Source organism: Somniosus microcephalus, chromosome 20, assembly GCF_052327205.1.
Source record: "Somniosus microcephalus isolate GS21.2 chromosome 20, FLI_Smic_1.0, whole genome shotgun sequence".
NCBI classification, from domain to species: domain Eukaryota; kingdom Metazoa; phylum Chordata; class Chondrichthyes; order Squaliformes; family Somniosidae; genus Somniosus; species Somniosus microcephalus.
This window is the reverse complement of record NC_141006.1, coordinates 64,005,220-64,026,875: the sequence shown is the minus strand read 5'-3', so window position 1 is coordinate 64,026,875 and position 21,656 is coordinate 64,005,220. Positions and strand designations below refer to the sequence as shown.

Here is a 21,656-nt window from a genome sequence, read left to right as displayed (position 1 = left end):
GAGGGGATGGGGAGAGAGGAGAGGAGGGGAGGGGATGGGGGAGAGAGGGGAGGGGATGGGGGAGAGAGGGGAGGGGATGGGGGAGAGAGGGGAGGGGATGGGGGAGAGAGGAGAGGAGGGGGTGGGGAGAGGGGATGGGAATGGGAGAGGGGATGGGGATGGGGAGAGAGGGGATGGGGATGGGGGAGAGGGATGGGGATGGGGAGAGGGGGTTGTGAATGGGGAGAGGGGATGGGGATGGGGAGAGGGGATGGGGGATGGGGAGAGGGGTGATGGGAATGGGGAGAGGGTGAGAGGGGATGGGGAGAGGGGAAGGGGAGGGGAGAGGGGAGAGGGGATGGGGAGAGGGGAAGGGGAGAGGGAGAGGGATGGGGAGAGGGAATGGGGAAGGGAAGGGGAGAGGAGAGGGGACGAGAGAAAGGATGGGAGGTCTGGGACGTAACTGTTTGTAGCCGGGAATCCTCTCCCCTTTCCAAATATGATTCATCTCTGGATTAAGAAAGTGCTTCACTGTAAAAAAAAACCCGGAATGATCTCTGCCGACACACATGGGACTGCAGCCACCTGACTGTGCGAGCAGGGTCCCTGGGGTTTTTTAAATATAAAATAAGATGCAAATCGAATGCATGAAATAAGCCACTTGTGTCAGGAAAGCAATGCATCGTAACAGTTTGCAAAAAAAATCCCCCTCTCGCTCCCTCCACAAAAAGGCACATTAATTCCTAATGAAACAGCAGCAAACATTTCATTTCCTCCCTCCCGGTGTAACAGATTTCTTTTGCAACAATGTAGCAAGCGGAGATGTCACTTACCGATACAATGTCGCACAGGCTGGGGATCAGCAGGCACAGCAACAGCACACACAGCTTGGACATGGTGGGAAAGGACAGAGACACAGACCGGGGAGAGGATGCACAGGGATTGCCAACGCTGCCCGGGTCGGGATCCGAGCTGAAGACCGGGAGGGTTTAATTTTCCTTTTGTTTTCCCCCTCCCCTCTTGGCGCAGGATGTCGGTGGTCCGGTAAATGTCTCTCTCTCTTCTCCCTGGTCAATTTCAGCGTTCCGGGGCCACCAGCCGCTTTTGGAATTGGGCTTTTTCTGCCTCCGCCGACTGCTCACAACCTCTCTCCTCTCTCCTCTCTCCCTCTGTCAGTGCAGGGGAACTGTACCGATCCGCCCCCAGCTCACTGAACAGAGAGAGAGCGCCAAGGAATGAGCTTTCACACAATCCAATCTGCCCTCTACAGGCTCCACACTTGCCCACACAACGTATTAACCTTGGTTTATTAGGATTGACGATTCCTTTCTCTTGTCTACAGTAACCCTCAACAGTGGAAGCACTCACAGAGAGCTGAGTATTTTCTGCTTTTATTTCAGATTTCCAGCATCCCTCTAGAGCTCTGACGAAGGGTCATCGACCTGAAACGTTCACTCTGTTTCTCTCTCCACAGATGCTGCCTGACCCGCTGAGTATTTCCAGCATTTTCTGTTTTTTATCCCTCTGTGGTATTTTGCTTTTGTTTTAAGGTAATAGGGGCTTTGGTATCTCATTGGATAAAACTGTATCAAATCAAAACTCTGAAATTCGCTGCTCACGATGCGGTCCCCTCTACATTGGGGAGACCAAACGCAGATTGGGCGACCGCTTTGCGGAACACCTCCATTCAGTCCGTTTGGGTGACCCTGAGCTTCCGGTCGCCTGTCACTTTAATTCACCGCTTCACTCCCACTCTGATCTCTCTGTCCTCGGGCTATTGCATTGTTCCAATGAAGCTCAATGTAAGCGCGAGGAACAGCACCTCATCTTTCGATTGGGCACTTTACAGCCTTCCGGACTCAACATTGAGTTCAACAATTTCAGATCATTATCCCTGCCCCCATTTCTCATGCAGTATGATTTTTGCCATTCCCATTTGCAACATTTTATCTTTCCTGCCTCTTACAAAAGTACAGGATGTTCTTTCTATTCCTTCCTCCCCTCCTAACCACCCCCCCCCCCCCCCCCCTCCGTCTCTGCACCTGCTTAATATCTGTTACATCTCCAGCTTTTTCCAGTTCTGATGAAGGGTCCCAGACCTGAAACGTTAACTCTGTTTCTCTCTCCACGGATGCTGCCTGGCCTGCTGAGTATTTCCAGCATTTTCTGTTGTTATTTCAGAAAACAAGTATTTGTCGTCTGCAGGCGCACTGGTGACTGGGCCTCTGCTGTTTCCGTTTTTTTTTAACCATATTTCAGATAAGACATTAAAAACCGAGTTTCTGTTTTGGGGGTTAAAATTACGAGGACAAGTTGCATAAACTTAGCTTCTACTCCTTTGAGTCTAGAGGATTGAGGGGTGATCTGATCAAGGTGTTTAAAATGTGCAAAGGATTCGACAGGCTAGATACATTATAGAGAAATGATGTCCTCTGGATATGTCCAATGTTCCCTCTAGGCCGCGCAGTAACGGGAAAGATCCCGCGCAGGCCGCTCACTCCATTGTACGTACCGCGCATGCGCAGATATTTAAAGGGACCGCGCAGTAAAAGAAATAGGCCGCGCAGAATAAAGCACAGCTCACAGGGCGCATTGCTGGTCTGGTGATCAAGAACAAGGGGGCATAATCTTAAAATGAGTGCTGAGCCATTCAGGAGGGTAATCAGGAAGTGTTTTTTTCACACAAAGGGTGGTGGAAATCTGGAATTCTCTCCCTCAAAAGGCTGTGGATGCTGTGGGGGGGGGGGGGGGCGGTGGTGGACAATTGGAGCTTTCAAGACTGGGATCGATAGATTTTTGTTGGGTAAGGGCTTCAAGGGATATGGAGCAAAGGCGGGTAAATGGAGTCGAGATACAGATCAGCCCTGATCTCATTGAATGGCGGAGCAGGCCCGAGGGGCTGAATGGTCCCCTCCTGTTCCTAATGTCTGTCCTCTCGGGTGGACGTAAAAGATCCCATGGCACTCTTCAAAGGAGAGTAGGGGAGTTCTCCCAGTGACCTGGTCAACATTTAGCCTTCAACCAGACATCACCAAAGACAATTAACTGGATCTCAGTCACACTGCTCTTTGAGGGATCTTGCTGTGCATAAATTGGCTGGCGTGTTTGCCTAAAATACAAGTGACTACAACACAAAAGTAAGTTTTCACTCATAGTACTGATTCCTCCCATCAGAGGAAAGGTCCTATATAAATGCAAATTCTTTAACTAACTTTCAGTGGCTGAGCCAGTGTGTGGGGGGGGAGGGTGGTTGGGGGGGGTCATGACTCCCCCAATCATTTTGAGATCGGCCAACATGGCTTCAGAGGACCACCTCCATTTCGCTCCCATGAGCCTCTGTCACTTGTCTTCGGCCTCAGGGTTTGGTCTGTGAATCGGTGTGGTTCCCTTCGGCCTTTGGACTGGGTAAGTCGGCATTCCCCAGTTCCCAGCTCGGCCCCCTTCCTGCCAAGTCAGACAAACCTTAAGTTCAAACCGTTCCCTCCACCGCCCCCCCCCCGCAACCCCCCACCCTCCCCCGCCCCCCCCCCCCCCCCACCACAGCCAACCAAACCCAGCTCTGCCACTGTTGACAGTTAACTGGAAAATTCCAACTATTTTTCTCAAATCATTCGTTACATTCTCAATTTTCATCTGATTTTTCACTTTATCTAGCTATTAATTATCTTCTTCCCGAAAAAAGCGTGCTTTTCCAATTTATTTTCCTGGATTTGAACTGTAAAGGCTGTGTGTGGCTTCTGAAAATCTTGCAGTCTTCCGGCTCAGTATTCTGGTTCTTAAGGAGCCATCTGCCACTTACACACTCTCGCCTAAAGAGAGCGTCGCTTCAATATTAAAATTCTCCATCCTTGTTTTCAAATCCCTCCATGGCCTCACCGCTCCCTATCTCTGTAACCTCCGCCAGCCCTACAACCCTCTGAGATCTCTGCGCTCCTCCAATTCTGGCCTCTTGCATATCCCCCGATTTCCTTCACTCCACCATTGACGGCCGTGCCTTCAACTGCCGAGGCCCAAAGCTCTGAAATTCCCTCCCTGAACCTCTCCACTTTTCGAACTCTCTGTCCTCCTTTAAGACGCTTCTTAAAACCTACCTCTTTGACCAGTCACCTGTCCTAATCTCCTTATGTGGCTTGGTGTCAAATATTGTTTGATAATCGGTCCTGTGAAGCGCCTGGGGACATTTTACTATGTTTAAAGATGCTATATAAATGCAAGTTGTTGTTGTTGAGGACATCCTATGCACAACTTCTATTTTCCACCATTATTGTTTTCCTCCGATTACCCCTCCCAACTATTGACCTTCCCACCATCTCCCATTTTATTTAACCCACTTTCTCAAAAGGTCCGAAGTAAAGCTTCCCCGGAATTTATTTTCAAAAATAAAAGAAATCAAAAAAGTGGGCTCTCCGAGGATGACCGAGTCATTTTTCACGTGATGTCGTCATGACAACGTAGGAACCGGAGTCGGCCTTTTAGCCCCTCGAGCCTGTTCCGCCATTTGATGGGATCATGGCTGATCTGTGACCGAACTCCATACACCCCGCCTTTGCCCACCCCCCCCATATCCCTTAATACCTTTGGTTCACAAAAATCTATCAATCTCAAAATTAACAACTGACTCAGCATCAACTGCCGATTGCGGAAGGGAGTTCCAAACCTCTACCAGCCTTTGCGTGCCGTCAACAATGAAGTGTGGCTCATTTTTTTTCCCCCCTAAAGGCCAGGAAAAAAAAGGATTTGTCGAGCAACTTGTTTGTAAAGACACTTTAATTGTTAGTCTTTTTGTCAGCAGTTATAAAACAGACAGGCTGTTTACCCAACATCAGCGGGTTGTTCAATACCAAATAAGTGTGAGGTAGTGAAACACTGGAAGAAATAACTACGGCAACATAATACTCTGTGACAGGTGTCAAAGCAGCAAAGGGTGCACATCAAAGAGATCGAGGGTTCCAGTAGACTTGGTAATTAGCATGTCTAGTCACCGTGGAGCACCAATCAACAAATTAAATGAGATGCTGAAACAGCAGGGGGCATAAGCTCCCATTTATATAGTAAAACTTTGAAAACTGTCCCAAAGCACTTCACAAATAAATGCCGAAGAAAGAGATATCAGGAGGGGTGACCAGAGGCTTCATATAATCATACAGCACAGAAGGAGGCCATTTGGCCCACTGTGCCTCTTTGAAAGAGCTATCCAATTAGTCGCACTCCCCTGCTCTTTCCCCACAGCCCTCCCAATTTATTTTTTTTCTTTTCAAGTCTTTATCCAATTCCCAGCTTGGTCAAAGAGGTGGGTTTTAAGAAGGGTCTTAAAGGAGGCGGAGAGCGGAGAGATTCAGGGAGAAAATTGTAGAAAGCGAGGCCTCAGCAGTTGGTTGCACGGCCGCTAATGACGGGGCGAGGGGAAGGGGGAGGGGATGCACGTGAGAGTTGGGGCAGGGGGCTCGAGGAGGTGACAGAGGGGGGAGGCTCGAGGATGAGGGTGTGCTGAAGAATGTCATACCCATATTGTACAGTGCTCTGGTCAGATCATACCGTCAGTATTGTGCCGAGTTTTGGTCACTGAGACTCGAGCCATGGAGGTGGTGCCGAGAAAAGCCACGAGGCTGATTGGGTCGATTAGGCTTATATTCGCTAGAGTTTAGAAGAATGAGAGGGGATCTCATTGAAACTTATAAAATTCTAACCGGACTACACAGACTAGATGCAGGAAGGATGTTCCCGATGGTCGGGGGAGTCCAGAACCAGGGGTCACAGTCTAAGGATAAGGGGTAAGCCATTTAGGACTGAGATGAGGAGGAATTTCTTCACCCAGAGAGTGGTGAACCTGTGGAATTCTCTACCACAGAAGACAGTTGAGGCCAATTCATTAAATATATTCAAGAAGGAGTTAGATATATTTCTTAAGGCTAAAGGGATCAAGGGATATGGAGAGAAGGCAGGGACAGGGTACTGAATTTGGATGATCAGCCATGATCTCATTAAATGGCGGAGCAGGCTCGAGGGGCTGAATGGCCTACTCCTGCTCCTATCTATGTTTATCAGAGGATTGAGACACGAGGAAAGACAGAGAGGAGACCTCGCAGAGGGGTATTAGATACCAGAGTGTCGTAAAGGTTAAATTCTGCATACTACTTCAAGGTAAACCGAGACTGCAGGACAACAGGGCACCAAACATGCAAGAGGCCAATTCAGCCCTGCTGTCAGCAAGCTCACAGGACAGAACGATCAACAATCAATGAAAACAACTTACATTTAACATAGTAGAAACGTCCCAAGACACTTCACAGGAGCGTTATCAGACAGAATTTGACACCAAGCCGCATAAGAAGGTATTAGGACAACACACGGAACAAACCTCTGTGTAAGGCAGCGGAGGTACAAATCTTGGAATCACTTAAAAAACAGTTGGATGTGGCAGTTTATCCAAGTACAATGAGCTGAATCACTTTCCTTATCTGAATCTGTTGTTCGGTTAATGACATGATGTCAGGTTGATCTTGGCTTTTCATCCTGTTTACATGTGGGGGTGGGGCGTTTCTTTCAGCTTTCTCTACATCTTCTTCTTAGGCAGTCCCTCGGAACCGAGGATGACTTGCTTCCACATTAAAAATGAGTTCTCAGGTGGCTGATGAGTCCAATGCGGGACCTACAGTCTCTGTCACAGGTGGGGCAGACGGTGGTTGAAGGGGCGGGTGGGTGGGGTGCTTGGGTTGACGTGCACTCCTTCCGCTATTTGCGCTTGGCTTCCGCTTGCTCCCGGCAAAGAGACTCGAGGTGTTCAGTGCCTTCCCGGGTGCTTCTCCTCCACTTCGTGCGGTCTTGGGCCAGGGATTCCCAGGTGTCGGTGGGGATGTTGCACTTTTTCAAGGAGGCTTTGAGGGTGTCCTTGAAGCGTTTCCTCTGCCCACCTGGGGCTCTCTTGCCGTGTCAGAGCTCCAAGTAGAGCGCTTGTTTTGGGAGACTCGTATCGGGCATGTGGATGATGTGACCCGTCCATCGGAGCTGATCGAGCGTGGTCAGAGCTTCGATGCTGGGGATGTTGGCCTGAGCGAGAACACTGACGTTGGTGCGCCTATCCTGCCAATGGACTTGCAGGATCTTGCGGAGGCAGCATTGGTGGTACCTCTCCAGTGCTTTGAGGTGCCTGCTGTACATGGTCCATGTCTGTGAGGCATACAGCAGGGCGGGTATCACTGCTGCTCTGTAGACCATGAGCTTAGTGCCGGGTTTGAGGTCCTGGTCTTCAAACACTCTCTTCCTCAGGCGACCGAAGGCTGCACTGGCACACTGAAGGTGGTGTTGGACTTCGTCATCGACATCTGCCCTTGTTGACAGTAGGCTCCCGAGGTATGGAAAGTGGTCCACGTTGTCCAAAGCCTTGTCGTGGATTTTGATAATTGGGGTGCAGTACTGTGTGGCGGGGGCAGGTTGGTAGAGGATCTTTGTCTTACAGATGTTTAGTGTAAGTCCCATGCTCTCATACGCTTCGGTGAAGGTGTTGACGATGGTTCGGAGTTCGACCTCCGAGTGAGCGCAGATGCAAGCGTCGTCTGCATACTGTAATTCTACGATAGAGGATGGGGTGACCTTGGATCTGGACTGGAGGCGACGGAGGTTGAACAGTTTCCCGTTTGTTCTGTAAATTAGCTTCACTCCAGCGGGGAGTTTACTGAGGGTGAGATGGAGCATTGCAGCCAGGAAGATCGAGAAGAGTGTTGGTGCGATGACACAGCCTTGCTTGACCCCGGTTCGTACGTGAATTGGGTCTGTGGTGGAACCGTTGGTCAGGATCACGGCTTACATGTCGTCGTGAAGCAGGCGGAGGATGGTGACAAACTTTTGCGGGCAGCCGAATTTGAGGAGGACACTCCCTAATCCCTCACGGTTGACAGTGTCAAAGGCCTTTGTGAGATCAAAGAAGGCCATGTACAGCGGTTGGTGCTGTTCCCTGCATTTCTCTTGTAATTGACGCTTGGCTTTTCATCCTGTTTACATGTGGGGGTGGGGTGTTTCTTTCAGCTTTCTCTACATACATCGGAGGTGTCAGCGTGGCTCAGTGAGTAGCACTCTCACCCCTGAGTCAGCAGGTCATGGGGTCAAGTCCCACTCCAGAGACTTGAGCACCATACCCAGGCTGACACTCCAGTGCAGTACCGAGGGAGTGCTGCACTGTCGTAAGGTGCTGTCTTTAAGATGAGACGTTAAACCGAGGCCCCAACTGCCCCCTCAGGTGGACGTAAACGATCCCATGGCACTATTTGAAGAAGAGCAGGGGAGTCCACCCGGTGTCCTGGCCAACATTTATCCCTTAAGCAACATCATAAAACAAAGCATTTATCTGGTAATTATCACGTTGCTGCTTGTGGGATCTTGCTATGCGCAAATTGGCTGCCACTTTTCCTACATTACAACAGTGACTACACGTCAAAAGTACTTCATTGGCTGCAAAGCGCTTTGGGAAGTCCTGAGGTCATGAAAGGGGGATATATAAATGCAAGTTCATTATATGACAGAAAATTCTGCAATTACACAGCAGGCCCATCAGTGGAGACAGAAGTCAGGTTGACACGTGAGCTGTAAGAGGCTCCCTGAGCTCTGAGACATTCGCCTGTCTTTTCTCTCCCTGCTGATGCTGACCTACCTGATGTGTAGTTCCAGCATCTTTGGTTTGTGTTTCAGAGTTTCAGTTTTTCTTTTCTGCACCTATTCTTCCCGTGAGCCAGACAGGGTGTTATGAATCTTATGACCCATGAAGAAAGACTCATGAAATAACACTGGACGGCCAGCTGGTGGCGCCATCCAAGGAGTATAAATACTCGGGCGTGGGCCCAGCTTGCCCAGGACATTTTGTAAACAGGGACTAATGAAAGATAACTAGACCTCCATGTTCTGAAACAAGTTGATTAAAGCCTTGCTTTGTACTCGAACCAGGTGCAAAGTGAGTTTTATTACACCACAGAGAATATCAGCACGATAGCAAAATACTGCGGATGCTGGAAATCTGAAATAACAACAGAAAAAGCTGGAAAAACTCAGCAGGCCAGGCAACATCTGTGGACAGAGAAACAGAGTTAACATTTCAGGTCGAAACCCTTCTTGAGAATATCAGCAGACTGTGTGACCCTGGGAGGCATCAGAGCCTGTCTTGTCCAACGTCCACACACGGAGACGCACATGCAAGACTTTTCCAACAGGGTTCGCTGGACTGTAATCAGGAGCGGTGACCAATGTTCCCTCTCATTTTTATTTTAGATCCGCGTGGCCATGCAGCCTAACGGGAACATTGGTGGTTTTTCCCATTTAAAAGCCGATGAGCCTTGATGGGGACCGTGGCTCAGGCCAGTGACCTCGACTGAGGCCGATTGTTAATACGCCATTCACTGCCTTGGCCGAGACCAGCTGGCTCAGCACAGAGCAGGGAGCAAGCGTGCGGCCGTCCTGGACTGCATGAGGCAATGCGGATGGATACACATTCTTCTGCCTCCTGAGCCCTGGCCCATTAAGCCTTGAACTAACTTACCACAGCACTGAGCTCACACTGAGGAATTTAACGACCGACAGCTTTGGCAGGGCCAGGAAACAGACGTATTATCCCGCCGAGCATATAAAACTCGCAGCGCAGGCTCCCTGTGTCCAGCACTAATGAAAAGGTGTTGGAATGTTGGCGGGTTTTTCCCCTTTGTTCAGCTCAGTGAGTTTAAAATACCTTATTTCTTGGTCCAGTCAAATTTGTAATCAGTAATGTACGAACAAAAAGTTCCCAGCACACTAATTCTTAAAACAAACTCCAGCTCTAACCAGAGAAGCCACTTATCTGGTCGAATGGCCCTCCTTTGAGACGCTCCCTCAAACCTACCTCTTTGACCAAGCTTTAAGTCACCTGTCCTAATATCTCCTTATGTGGCTCAGTGTCAAATTCTGTTTGATAGTCGCTCCTGTGAAGCCCCTGGGGGACGTTTTACTCCACTATAGGCGCTACATCAATGCAAGTTGTTGTTGCTTCACTGCCTTCCCCTCCTGAAGTCTCTGTTCCTTCCATGTCGGGATACGGGCTTGACTGTGCGACGGTGGCCATGTGGGAGCCCAGGTGTTGCGTGTCAGAAGGTCTTTGCCCTGTAGGAAGGTAACCTTACTACCCAATCCTGTCTTTCCCTCTCACCCACCTGACCAGTGGTGGGCGGGGGGAGGAATCATAGAATGGTTACCGCACAGGAGGCCGCCATTCGGCCCGTCGAGCACGTGCCAGCTCTCTGCAAGCGCACTTCAGCTAGTCCCACTCCCCCGCCCTTTCCCCGTAGCCCTGTAAATTTTTTTCCTTCAGGTACTTATCCAATTCCCTTTTGAAAGCCACGCTTGAATCTGCCTCCACCACCCTTTCAGGCAGTGCATTCCAGATCCTAACCACTCGCCGAGTAAAAAAGTTTTTCTTCATGTCGCCTTTGGTTCTTCTGCCAATCACCTTAAATCTGTGTCCTCTGGTTCTCGACCCTTCTGCCAATGGGAGCAGTTTCTCTCCATCTGCTCTGTCTAGACCCCTCATGATTTTGAACACCTCTATCAAATCTCCTCTCAACCTTCTCTGCTCTAAGGAGAACAACCCCAGCTTCTCCAGTCTATCCACGTAACTGAAGTAGCTCATCCCTGAAACCATTCTGGTAAATCTTTTCTGCACCCTCTCTAAGGCCTTCACAACCTTCCTAAAGTGCGGTGCGGTGTTGTTTTATAAAGATTCATCATAACTTCCTTGCTTTTGTACTCTATGCCTCTATTTATGAAGCCCAGTATCCCGTATGCTTTCTCAACCTGCCCTGCCACCTTCAACGATTTGTGCACATATACCCCCAGGTCTGTTCATGCACCCCCCTTTAGAATTGTACCCTTTAGTTTATATTGCCTCTCCTCATTCTTCCTGCCCAAATGTATGACTTTGCACTTTTCTGCGTTAAATTTCATGGAACTGTGCCCCAGTGTGAGTCAGCTTTGCCCGCAGAAGGGGGGAGGGAAGAGCCTGAGGGAGTTGGTGGGGGAGAGGTCAATGAATCATGGTGATTAATAGGAATCCTGACTGACTAGTTCCCCTCCCTGCTCCCATCAGGAGTATTTGTTGTACATGTCCCCAGTGATGAGTATAGTTTGTATATTACAAGTAACAATCATTCCTTTGAAAGGATGAACATAAAACCAATCTAATGTTCATGTTGAAAGAGCTCGGCAGTGTACAGGAACTCAACTGTGATAAACACCAGGGCAACATGTTTGACATCCTCATAAGCTGCCGTATTTATTGCTGCAAAAGTAGACCCTTGAATCACTGAGTAAGATCTGTTGTATCTGGCATTATCCATAGCAACACGCCATGGCAACGCCACAGATCTGGCCCAGTATCATCAGGCACCCACCTGCCTTTATAGAGGGCAGTGTTCAATGATCAAATTGATTGGAAGCAAAATAAAGCTTAAAAATAGTTTTCTTGGTAGTTTTAGGAAGTAAATACAGCGCGTGCTGTGGTACATCAACCACTGAGACCAGAAGGACACAGGTTCGATCCCGAAGAATGCACCAAATGAGCTGCGCCAGTCATTGGGCGCCCCAATCAATGCCCTTGGAATAGGAGAGGAGGAGAGCGGGGAGATCAGTGGGGCTACCGACGATAGAGCACATATACCAGAAACGCTGTTTATGGAGGTCACGGACCATCATCAAAGACCCTACCCACCCCAGCCACAGTCTGTTCGCCCTCCTGCCATCTGGGAGACGCTACAGATGCATTCGCACCCGAACGACCAGATTTAGGAACAGCTTCTTTCCCAGGGCTGTCATCCTACTGAACTCCACAAATAAACTCTAAAGCCTGCACATCTGCCAATGCACTTTATTATGGTTATGTTTATGTTAATGTATTACAAGCCAAATGAATGTTGAATGTTTAAATGTCTTAATCTAAATGTACACTCTCGGGAGCCGCAAGCCTACATTTCGTTGTACTGCACTTGTGCACTAACAATGACAATAAAGTGGATTATGATTATGATTATCTCCACTTCTGACTGCTCTCCAGTGACCCCTGCTGGAAAGTACAGGTGTGGGCGCCACAGGAGGACAGGATCGGGCTGTGATCTCCCCACACTCGCCGTCTAGGCTCACAATGAAAGGGTTATATTATGAGACGGTGGTCACCCGACAGCAGCGAACACATCAGTTGAACGTGGCTGTCGTGATTTTCCACTTTGCACTCCCGCACTGGCAGTGCGGATTTATTAAGAATGGGCACTTGGGGGAGGTAGCAGAGTGCAGCCAATGCCCATGGAACTGTGTCCCAGTGTGAGTCAACTTTGCCCGCAGAAGGGGGGAGGGGAGAGCCCCAGAGTATTCATAACATTTCACAACAGTTCTTATGTTCTTAAGTTATTGCTAAACCTATTCAAAAAAACACTAGTTTGGCCCCAGCTGGAGTATTGTGTCCAGTTCTGGGCACCACACTTTAGGAAGGACATGAAGGCTTTGGAGAGGGTTCAGAAGAGATTGACGAGAATGGTTCCAGGGATGAGCGATTACAGTTAGGTGGAGAGACTGAAGAAGCTGGGGTTGTTCTCCTTAGAGCAGAGAAGGTTAAAAGGAGATTTGAGAGAGGTGTTTAAAATCATGAAGGATTCAGATAGAGTAAATGACTGTGACATGAATCTCGTCATTCATGTGGAAATGACTTATGAAATTATACTGGGCGGCCTGCTGGTGGCGCTGTCCAGGGAGAGTATAAATACTCGGGCATGGGCCCAGCTTGCTCAGGACATTCTTTAACAGGAACTAGTGAAGGCCACAATTAGATCTCCATGTTGAAAAACAGTTGATTAAAGCCTTGTTTAATACTCAGACCAAATGCCTCGTAGTTTTCTTACGTCAGACTGAAGGTCCGATAACCAAACGGCACAGATTTAAGGCAAAAGAACCAGAGGCGACATGAGGAAAACTTCATTTATGCAACGAGTGGTTAGGATTTGCACCTGATAGGGTGATGGAAACAGATTCAATAGGACCCTTCAAAAGGAAATTGGATATGTACTTCGAGGGGAAAAAATTGCAGGGATATGGGGAAAGAACAGGGGGGGTGGGGAAGGGAGTGGGACTAACGGGATTGCTCTTCGAAAGAGCCGGCGCAGACTCGATGGGCCGAATGGCCTCCTTCTGTGCTGTACTATTCTATGATTCTAGAACAGCTTGTACTTATACAGCAACTTTCACATAGGAAAACTTTACAGAGGCGCAATGAAAACAGACGAGAGATTAGGAGGGGCGGCCAAAGAGGCGGTGAAAGAGGTGGGTTTTTAGGAGGGTCCTGGAGGTGGAGGGGGAGATGGAGAGAGGCAATAGACATGGCGGCTAACAGGATCATGCGAAAAAAAATTCCCAAAGACCAATCTTCTTACGGTGAAAGTATCTGCCATACTACACAGCTAGCTGCCATCTGATGCTACTGAATAAACATGTTCCTATTATGAGGGATTCTGTCTGAGGCCCCATCTATCCCAATCCTCCACAGTTTGAAATCAAGAATTATTTTTTTTTAAGGTAACATTGGCAACTTCCGCGTTTATGTGGGACACAAGTCGTACGACACACGCAATGAAAATGAGACAACTGGAGACAACCAGTTCACGGCTTCAGGAACGGCAACTGAGCTTTCTAACATCAGTCCAGACATCAAATCAACTTTTATTGTCATTGTTAGTGCACAAGTGCAGTACAACGAAATGTAGGCTTGCGGCTCCCGAGAGTGTACATTTAGATTAAGACATTTAAACATCTAGAGCATCGGAGGTCAAGGGGCAGTGGGGCGGGGGAATGAACAGCAGCGACGTTTTACATTGTTACAGATCACATCAAGGAGATGTTTTGTAAGCAAGGGTCCCACTGAACATATCTGGTGTATGGTGACAGTCACACACCTTACAGAGTCGATCTCTAATTAGTTCCCAAATAAAAACAGAAACATGCTGGAAACACTCAGCAGGTCAGGCAGCATCTGTGCGGAGAGAGAAATAGTGTTAACATAGGAACATAGGAATAGGAGGAGGCCATTTAGCCCCTTGAGCCTGTTCCGCCATTCAATGAGATCAAGGCTGATCTGTGACCTAACTCCATATACCCGTCTTTGCCCCATATCCCTTAATACCTTTGGTTAACAAAAATCTATCAATCTCAGATTTAAAATTAACAATTGATCTAGCATCAATTGCTGTTTGTGGAGGAGAGTTCCAAACTTCTACCACCCATTGTGTGTAGAAGTGTTTCCTAATTTCACTCCTGAAAGGTCTGGCTCTAATTTTTAGACACTGCCCCCTAGTCCTAGACTCCCCAACCAGCAGAAATAGTTTCTCTCTACGTTAATGTTTCAGCTCGATGACCTTCCATTAGAACTGGAAGACGTTTAGAGCTTTTAAGCAAATACTATGCAGAGCCAGGGGAAAAGGGGCAGGAAAAGAACAAAAGGGAGAGGTCGGTGAGAAGGTGGAGGGTGGGAGTGATTGAATGACAAAAGTGATGATGGTGAAAGGAGGGGAAAGTGAGACAAATATAGAAACAAAAGGTGGGTACAGAGGCGGTGTAAATGGTTACAGCAGAATAGCAGCAGGGTGAGGGAAGCTTGGAAAATCTGGGAAAGAGAAGGCTCCCGTGACCCGGGAATGTGGAGGAAGAAAGGCGGGTAGACCCCAGGGACCACCCCCTCGGCCGTCTATCGATAGGGGATCCCCACCTTAAGTACCAGCCCACACCTTGGCTACTGATATAAACACTTCTTATCAACAAGCATTTGAAACTGTTATTTTAACACTAATCTGTGCCCAAGAGGAGCTTACGACCACATGTCCGCGCCATCATTAAGACCGCCTATTTCCGCCTCCATAACATCGCCCGACTCCACCCCTGCCTCAGCTCATCTGCTGCCGAAACCCTCATCCATGCCTTTGTAACCTCCAGACTGGACTATTCCAACACACTCCTGGCCGGCCTCCCATCTCTCATGCTCCGTAAAGTTGCTCATCCAAAACTCGGCTGCCCGTGTCCTAACTCGCAACCAATCCCGTTTGCCTATCACCCCCTGTGCCCTCTGACCTACACTGGTTCCTGGTCTGGCAATGCCTCGATTTAAAAATTCTCACCTTTGTTTTCAAATCCCCCCATGGCCTCGCCCCTCCCTATCTCTGCAACCTCTTCCAGCCCAGCAACCCTCCGAGATCTCCGGCCTCCTCCAGTTCTGGCCTCATGAGTGTCCCAGATTTTAATCGCTCCACCATTGGCGGCCGTGTCTTCAGCTGCCTGGGCCCTAAGCTCTGGAATTCCCTTCCTAAACCTCTCTTTCCTCCTTTAAGACGCTCCTGAAAACCTACCTCTTTGACCAAGCTTGTGGGCACCTGTCCCAATATCTCCTTATGTGGCTCGGTGTTAAATTTTCTTTGATAATCGCTCCTGTGAAGCGCCGGGGGATGTTTTATAAATACAAGTTGTTGTTGTTGTTGTAGACAAGAATTTGTTTGAAAAATGTAACTAAAATAATAATATAAGTTGCTTTTATCTTGCTCGTGTGTCGCCAGCATTGGTCTGGTCCAGCCAGCAACAACAGAAAGTTAAACACGCCCGGTTTTTTTTTAAAGACCAGTTGCCTAGGAAACCTGGGTCTTTTCTGACTGCCACTGGTCTTGATCGGGTAGATGGGGAGAAACTGTTTCTGGTGGCAGGAGGGTCAGTAACCCGAGGGCACAGATTGAAGATCATTGGCAAAAGAACCAGAGGCAACGGATGAACGGGAGGAGGCCATTCAGCCCCTCGAGCCTGTTCCGTCGTTCAATTAAAGCACGGCCGATCTGTACCCTAACTCAAGTTACCTGCTTTAGCTCCATAACCCTCCATACCCTAACCTAATAAAAATCTATCGATCTCCGTCTTGAAAACTTCAGTTGTCCCCCAGCATCCACGGCCTTTTTCGGAGACTGGACTGCACGGTGGGGATGTGAATGTCAGAGCAGTGTCCCAAAACCATGCCTGCAATATAAAAATAAAGAGCGAGCTTACATTTATACAGCGCCATTCACAACAACAACAACAACTTGTATTTATATAGCGCCTTTAATGTAGTAAAACGTCTCCAGGCGCTTCACAGGAGCGTTTATCAAACAAAATTTGACAACGAGCCACATGAGATATTGGGTTAGATGACCAAAAGCTTGGTCAAAGAGGTAGGTTTTAAGGAGTGTCTTGAAGGAGGAGAGAGAGGCGGAGAGGTTTAGGGAGGGAATTCCAGAGCTTAGGGCCCAGGCAGCTGAAGGCACGGCCACCAATGGTGGAGCGATTAAAAGCAGGGATGCGCAAGAGGCCAGAATTGAAGGAGCGTAGAGATCTCGGAGGGTTGAAGGGCTGGAGGAGGTTACAGAGATAGGGGGGGGCGAGGCCATGGAGGGATTCAATCTGTGCCAGAGGGACATTAAACTGGCACACAAAAAAAAACTGGCACCAGTGAGGTAAGCCAGGCAGTTTATATATCTCTACGTGTGTTACAGCACAACGGTGGCACTGGTGCAAACTGGATTTACTTTGGACCAATGCTGCGGTTATGCATTGTAAGTGTAAATGCAACTTGAAACTGGAGTCAGGCACAACAAGTGGACTGATATTCCGCAGAGGGGGTAGTCTCACTCCACTTCCCTTCAGAATCAATTCAGGTCTTGATACTCAATTTACACTCCACAAGTTTAGTGCCGGTGTGAAGCCAGACCACTTCGCACCACCACTGAATTTGCAGTGTGAACTCACTGTTAGTAAAGCTGCCAGTGGGAGAACTGTGTGCTTTCTGTAGTGTTGTAGCATAAAAGCACCTAAACTTCAGTCAAATCCTATCTTCACCTGACATCGACACACATACTAGGACAGTAGTTCTGGCTGATTGTGTTTCCCTCCTTACCTCTATGGACACTGAGACCGATTATATTCCACCCCAGGTGAGATTAGCCAACCCAGCACAGGCCAGGGATGGGACCTGAGACGTTCCTAACAGCACCGACACAGTACATTTACACACTGAGCTGCCATGCAAAAATCTTTTACACAAACTTGTTGCTTGGCGGTTGTCCTCTGAATCTACAGGGACCGTAAAGCAGTAAAACCATTGTGTGACTTTATCCGGGCATACAGCTTGAAGTTCAGCACAAGACATGCACTTGCAAGGAAATACTGATAGTACAAATGAGGTAATGCTGCCATCTTGTGGATACCGCTAGTTTATACAAAACTGTGTGAAGCACAAAGGAACTCGCCAAGGCTGCGGAAAACAATTTAGTGAAGATCAATTGTCGTCTACCCTTTGTCTCATTTAGTTTGTAATATTTGGCAGATTTAGTAACTCCTGAATTCCCGCTATCCAATTGCTGAAGTCTGCATATTGGTTAGCAAAAGTTAAAGGTGAAGGCAAACATTCAGTGAACCTGCCCATCTGCTGGAGGTGGTTATAACCCAAGGGATGTTCGGCATGTCTGAGCTGACAGGGACATTTCTGAGGATTTTCTTAAATCGTGGGGAAAGGGGTAGGAAAGAACTTGCATTTATATATGAATTCTCATCCTTGTTTTCAAATCCCTCCATGGCCTCGCCCCTCCCTATCTCTCTAACCTCCTCCAGCCCCACAACCCTCCGAGATCTCTGCGCCCCTCTAATTCTGGCCTCTTGAGCATCCCTGATTATAATCGCTCCATCATTAGAGGCCGTGCCTTCTGCTGGGCCCTAAACTCTGGAATTCCCTCCCTACACCTCTCCGCCTCTCTCCCCCCTCCTTTAAGACGCTCCTTAAATCCTACCTCACCTGTCCTAATATCTCCTTATGTGACTCGGTGTCAAATCTTGTTTGATAATCGCTCCCGTGAAGGGCCTTGGGACGTTTTACACTGTTAAAGGCGCTATATAAATGCAAGGTGTTATTTAGTGCCGCATCGCCTCCTCAGGACATCCCAAAGCTTTGTACAGTCAATGAATTATTTTTGAAGTGGAGTTGCTGCCTTGCGCACAGCAAAGGCCACGCAAGCAGCAACTGAGATGGATGGCCAGTGAATCTGTTCGGATGGTGTCGGCTGAGGGGGGAATGTTGGGTAGGACATCGGGAGAACTTCCCTGCTCTTCACAAAGTACCCTGGAGTCTTTTCCACCCACCTGAACAGGTGGGTGAGGCATCGCTTTTAGTGTCTCGCCCGAAAGACGGGGGCTAACGTAAATTGATCTAAATAACCAAAAACACAGCACTTAACCAGTCTTCAGACCACCCATAATCATATGTAAAGCAACACGTGTTTAAAAAGTCAGAAGTTAGCTACAATTATGACATTTAAATACAAAGTAAGCTGAAAATCTACCATCAACACTGTAATTAAAAGCCTGCGTGTCTACGCACTTCTGATGCTTTGATTACAGATATTAAAAACACACACAAACAGTGATTATTGCTACGCACGTGGGAAAACCCTTTGAACACAGGATATTGCTGAGCTCGCACTTCCTCACAATCACAAACGGAGCAAGAGTGTCCAGCCCATGGCCATATGCAGTCCCCCAAACCCTGTCAACCCAGCCTAGGATGCTCAGGTGATACATTCCTATTTGGGCCGAAATCCCTCATTCGCTGGCTTGTCCTATTTGAATTTGGTGGGCCTGAATTTTGGGGAGGGCTGTTGCTTCATTAGTGGATTCATCCTGTATCAGAGCAGCAGGATCTGCTGGTATCAGAGCATGAGATGTATGGAAATTCATGGGAAGAGGGATTTAAACTTTATAGGTGACCATAGGACACGCCTATGTCGAAGGATTACCAACTCTGGTTGGGTGTATGCCTGGATGTTTCATCACATGACCTCCCGCTGTGAACCAGCCCCTCCCCACACTCCTGCCACTGGCCCATTCTCCAGGTGCCCTGCCTTCCCACAGCCAATTGGAACGGGAATAGACTCTGTTACCCAATTGGATTAACTTTGACCTGTTAGTGGAACAGCTTTTTATTCCCTATCTCCAATATTTTTAAAACTAATAAATTAAAGTGTTCAAAGAAAATGACCCCCCCCCCCCACATTTTTTTTTAAATGCCACTTTGATTTTCTTCTCCTGGGTGTTGCACGCAGCAGTGTGCTGGAGAGCAGCCTTTCATCCCTGGAGACTCCAGGACCGCCCTGCAGGGTTGTCAACCCTACTATGTCGCCCCAAAGACAAAAATCCTGGACTCCCGTCCCCGATCTTCAATGACATCAATCAGATGGTCATTGAAATCAATGGTCATAGAAGAAGTGGTTGACACAACTGACATTTTCCAGGAATCGGACTCATCTGTATGAGTCAGTTAGCACCTCCTCCGGCATTTACACTCATCCGAACCAGAGATTATTCCCTGTGAGTGAGGCATTAACGAAATGACATCAGCAATTGGTTTACTCCCTAAATTCTTCAGCTAGCTCACAACGGGTGCCTATCATGACTTCGCTGTACACTTGGCGTTTTACAATTAATGTTCTATCTGTTCAGGTTGTTGGGAACTGGCTCCAATGCTTCCTAATTCAGATTGAATTTGGTATGAAGGAGCTGCCTCTGTAGATGGCTATTTTCAGAGAACAGGCCTCCATAAAATGAAAGGTCGAAACCCAAGGTGTTAATTTTCTTCCCATTTCAGATGCTGATGGACCTGTTGTGTACCTGCAACATTTTTCATTTCAATTTTCTTCTTTCTTATTTTTACTTTTGAAAGCCATAGAAAATGAGAATCACTTGGTACCAGCTCCCAGGATTGTACTCTAGTCTGGCTGCTGATGCAGGGTCTGAGGACAACTTCAAGTGAGCCAGGCATATTAAGTACACACATTCTCATCATAATGTTGTCTATGACAAACCTGGAAATCTGTGCGGAAGAAAGTTTTGTCAGGATCTAGGGGAGTTACCCTGAATAACGGTCCAATAATACCCCAGACTTGTGTTAGCCAAGGAAAGGAACATGTATGATTTGCTTTCCCTCAACTCTGCAAAAAGCAGTGTCCTCCAACTCCGGGGTTTTCAACCTTTTTGCTTCTGAGGCCCACCTCCGTGTTATAAAAATTCCATGGACCCCCCATAACACAAGTACTATTTCTGTATAAAATTAGTTGTACAATTAAAGATTTTTTTTTGGTTTTACTTATTTATCGTGAAGTTGAGACTGTCCCCGAGGTTGGTATAGTTCTGCTTGTTAGTAGACTGTTGTCAAGGTTGGTAGTTATACTGAGGGTTGGCAGGCAGTCACTGAGGTTGGTAAAGTGTCACTGGAGCTGATAAGAATACTGATGATAGCAAAATACTGACAGAAAACGCTGGAAAAACTCAGCAGGCCAGGGCAACATCCGTGGAGAGAGAAACAGAGTCAACGTTTCAGGTCGAAGACCCTTTGTCAGAACTGATGAGACCGATGGTGTTGAGCGCCGTCCCAGCTCTCGCTTCTCCTCGTCTGTTACTAAGCCAAGTGGAGCCCGCCCGCTGAGGCTGGGCGCCGTCTCCTCGCCACCACGGCAGATGATGAACCCCTGCTCTGACTCATTATCAAATTGGTGCAGGTGGAGGGTCATCTTCATTTTAACCCCTTCACCTTCGCAGCCATTTTATTTCAGTTATTCCATCTTTACTCCCTCAAGTCCAATGGAGGCAGACCTGTGCATATCTGATTTAGCCATCCCAACACCAGATGTAGTCTCACTCTCCTCTACCAACTACTCCCAGCTAAGCCTCGAGAGCAAAGATAACCCCCACCTCACTCCTCCTCCCCACTACCGACCATCTCCTTACACCTGCACCTCCAACAAGTGCGAGTAGTTCACGGACTTTGTGTCAAGAAGATAAGAATTAGGAGCAGGAGTTGGCCGTACGGGCCCTTAAATACAATCATGGCTGATCTTTGACCTCCACTCCACTTTCACTACAGTTCCCCATATCTCTCGATCCCCTTAGTATACAAAATTTTATCGATCACAATCTTTAGTGAAGAAATTTCTCATCTCAGCCATAAATAGCCAACCCCTTATCCTGAGACTGAGCGCCCTTGTTCTAGACTCTCCAGCCAGAGAAAATAGTATCTCTGCATCTACCCTGTCACACCCTCTTAAGTATTTGCAGTATTTTATTTAGAAATGTTTTGCGGTTTTAAAAACTTTCTTAAATTACCAATTTTTCCACAAAAAAAAATGAATGGCCAACCTTGGATTATATATACCTTGAGACAGAAAATTCTGGGACTAATTTAAAAACACAAATTAAAGGTTAAAAAATATTTACACAGGGTAATTAGAAGGTGGAATTCTCTGCCACTAACCCTTGCCAAAAATAAGAGTCCATAGTTTGGAATGGTAATGATACAGTTGCTTGAAAAATATTAAACAGTGTGGAGAGCAGAGGGGTGGGATTAGAATAGGTGGTTGATGTGAAGGAAAACACCAGCAACAACTTGTATTTATATAGCACCTTTAACATAGTAAAACGCCCCAATACGCATCACAGAAGTATTTTAAGACAAAAAATTTGACACCTATCCACATAAGGATGTTAGGGCAGGTGACCAAAAGCTTGGTCAAAGAGGTAGGTTTTAAGGAGCGTCTTAAAGATGGAACGAGAGGTAGCGAGGCAGAGGGGTT

At 47.7% G+C, this 21,656-nt stretch overlaps 1 protein-coding gene across 1 annotated transcript in view; it reads right to left on the bottom strand.

Moving 5' to 3' along the window:
• Positions 1-1,160, bottom strand: part of sdc3 (syndecan 3) — a 272,670-nt gene extending 271,510 nt beyond the window's left edge. Inside the window, exon 1 of the mRNA XM_085962847.1 lies at positions 813-1,160. Coding sequence (XP_085818973.1) covers positions 813-875 — 63 coding nt within the window. The 5' untranslated portion in view covers positions 876-1,160. The remainder of the gene's footprint in view (positions 1-812) is intronic.
• Positions 1,161-21,656: the final 20,496 nt, after the last annotated feature.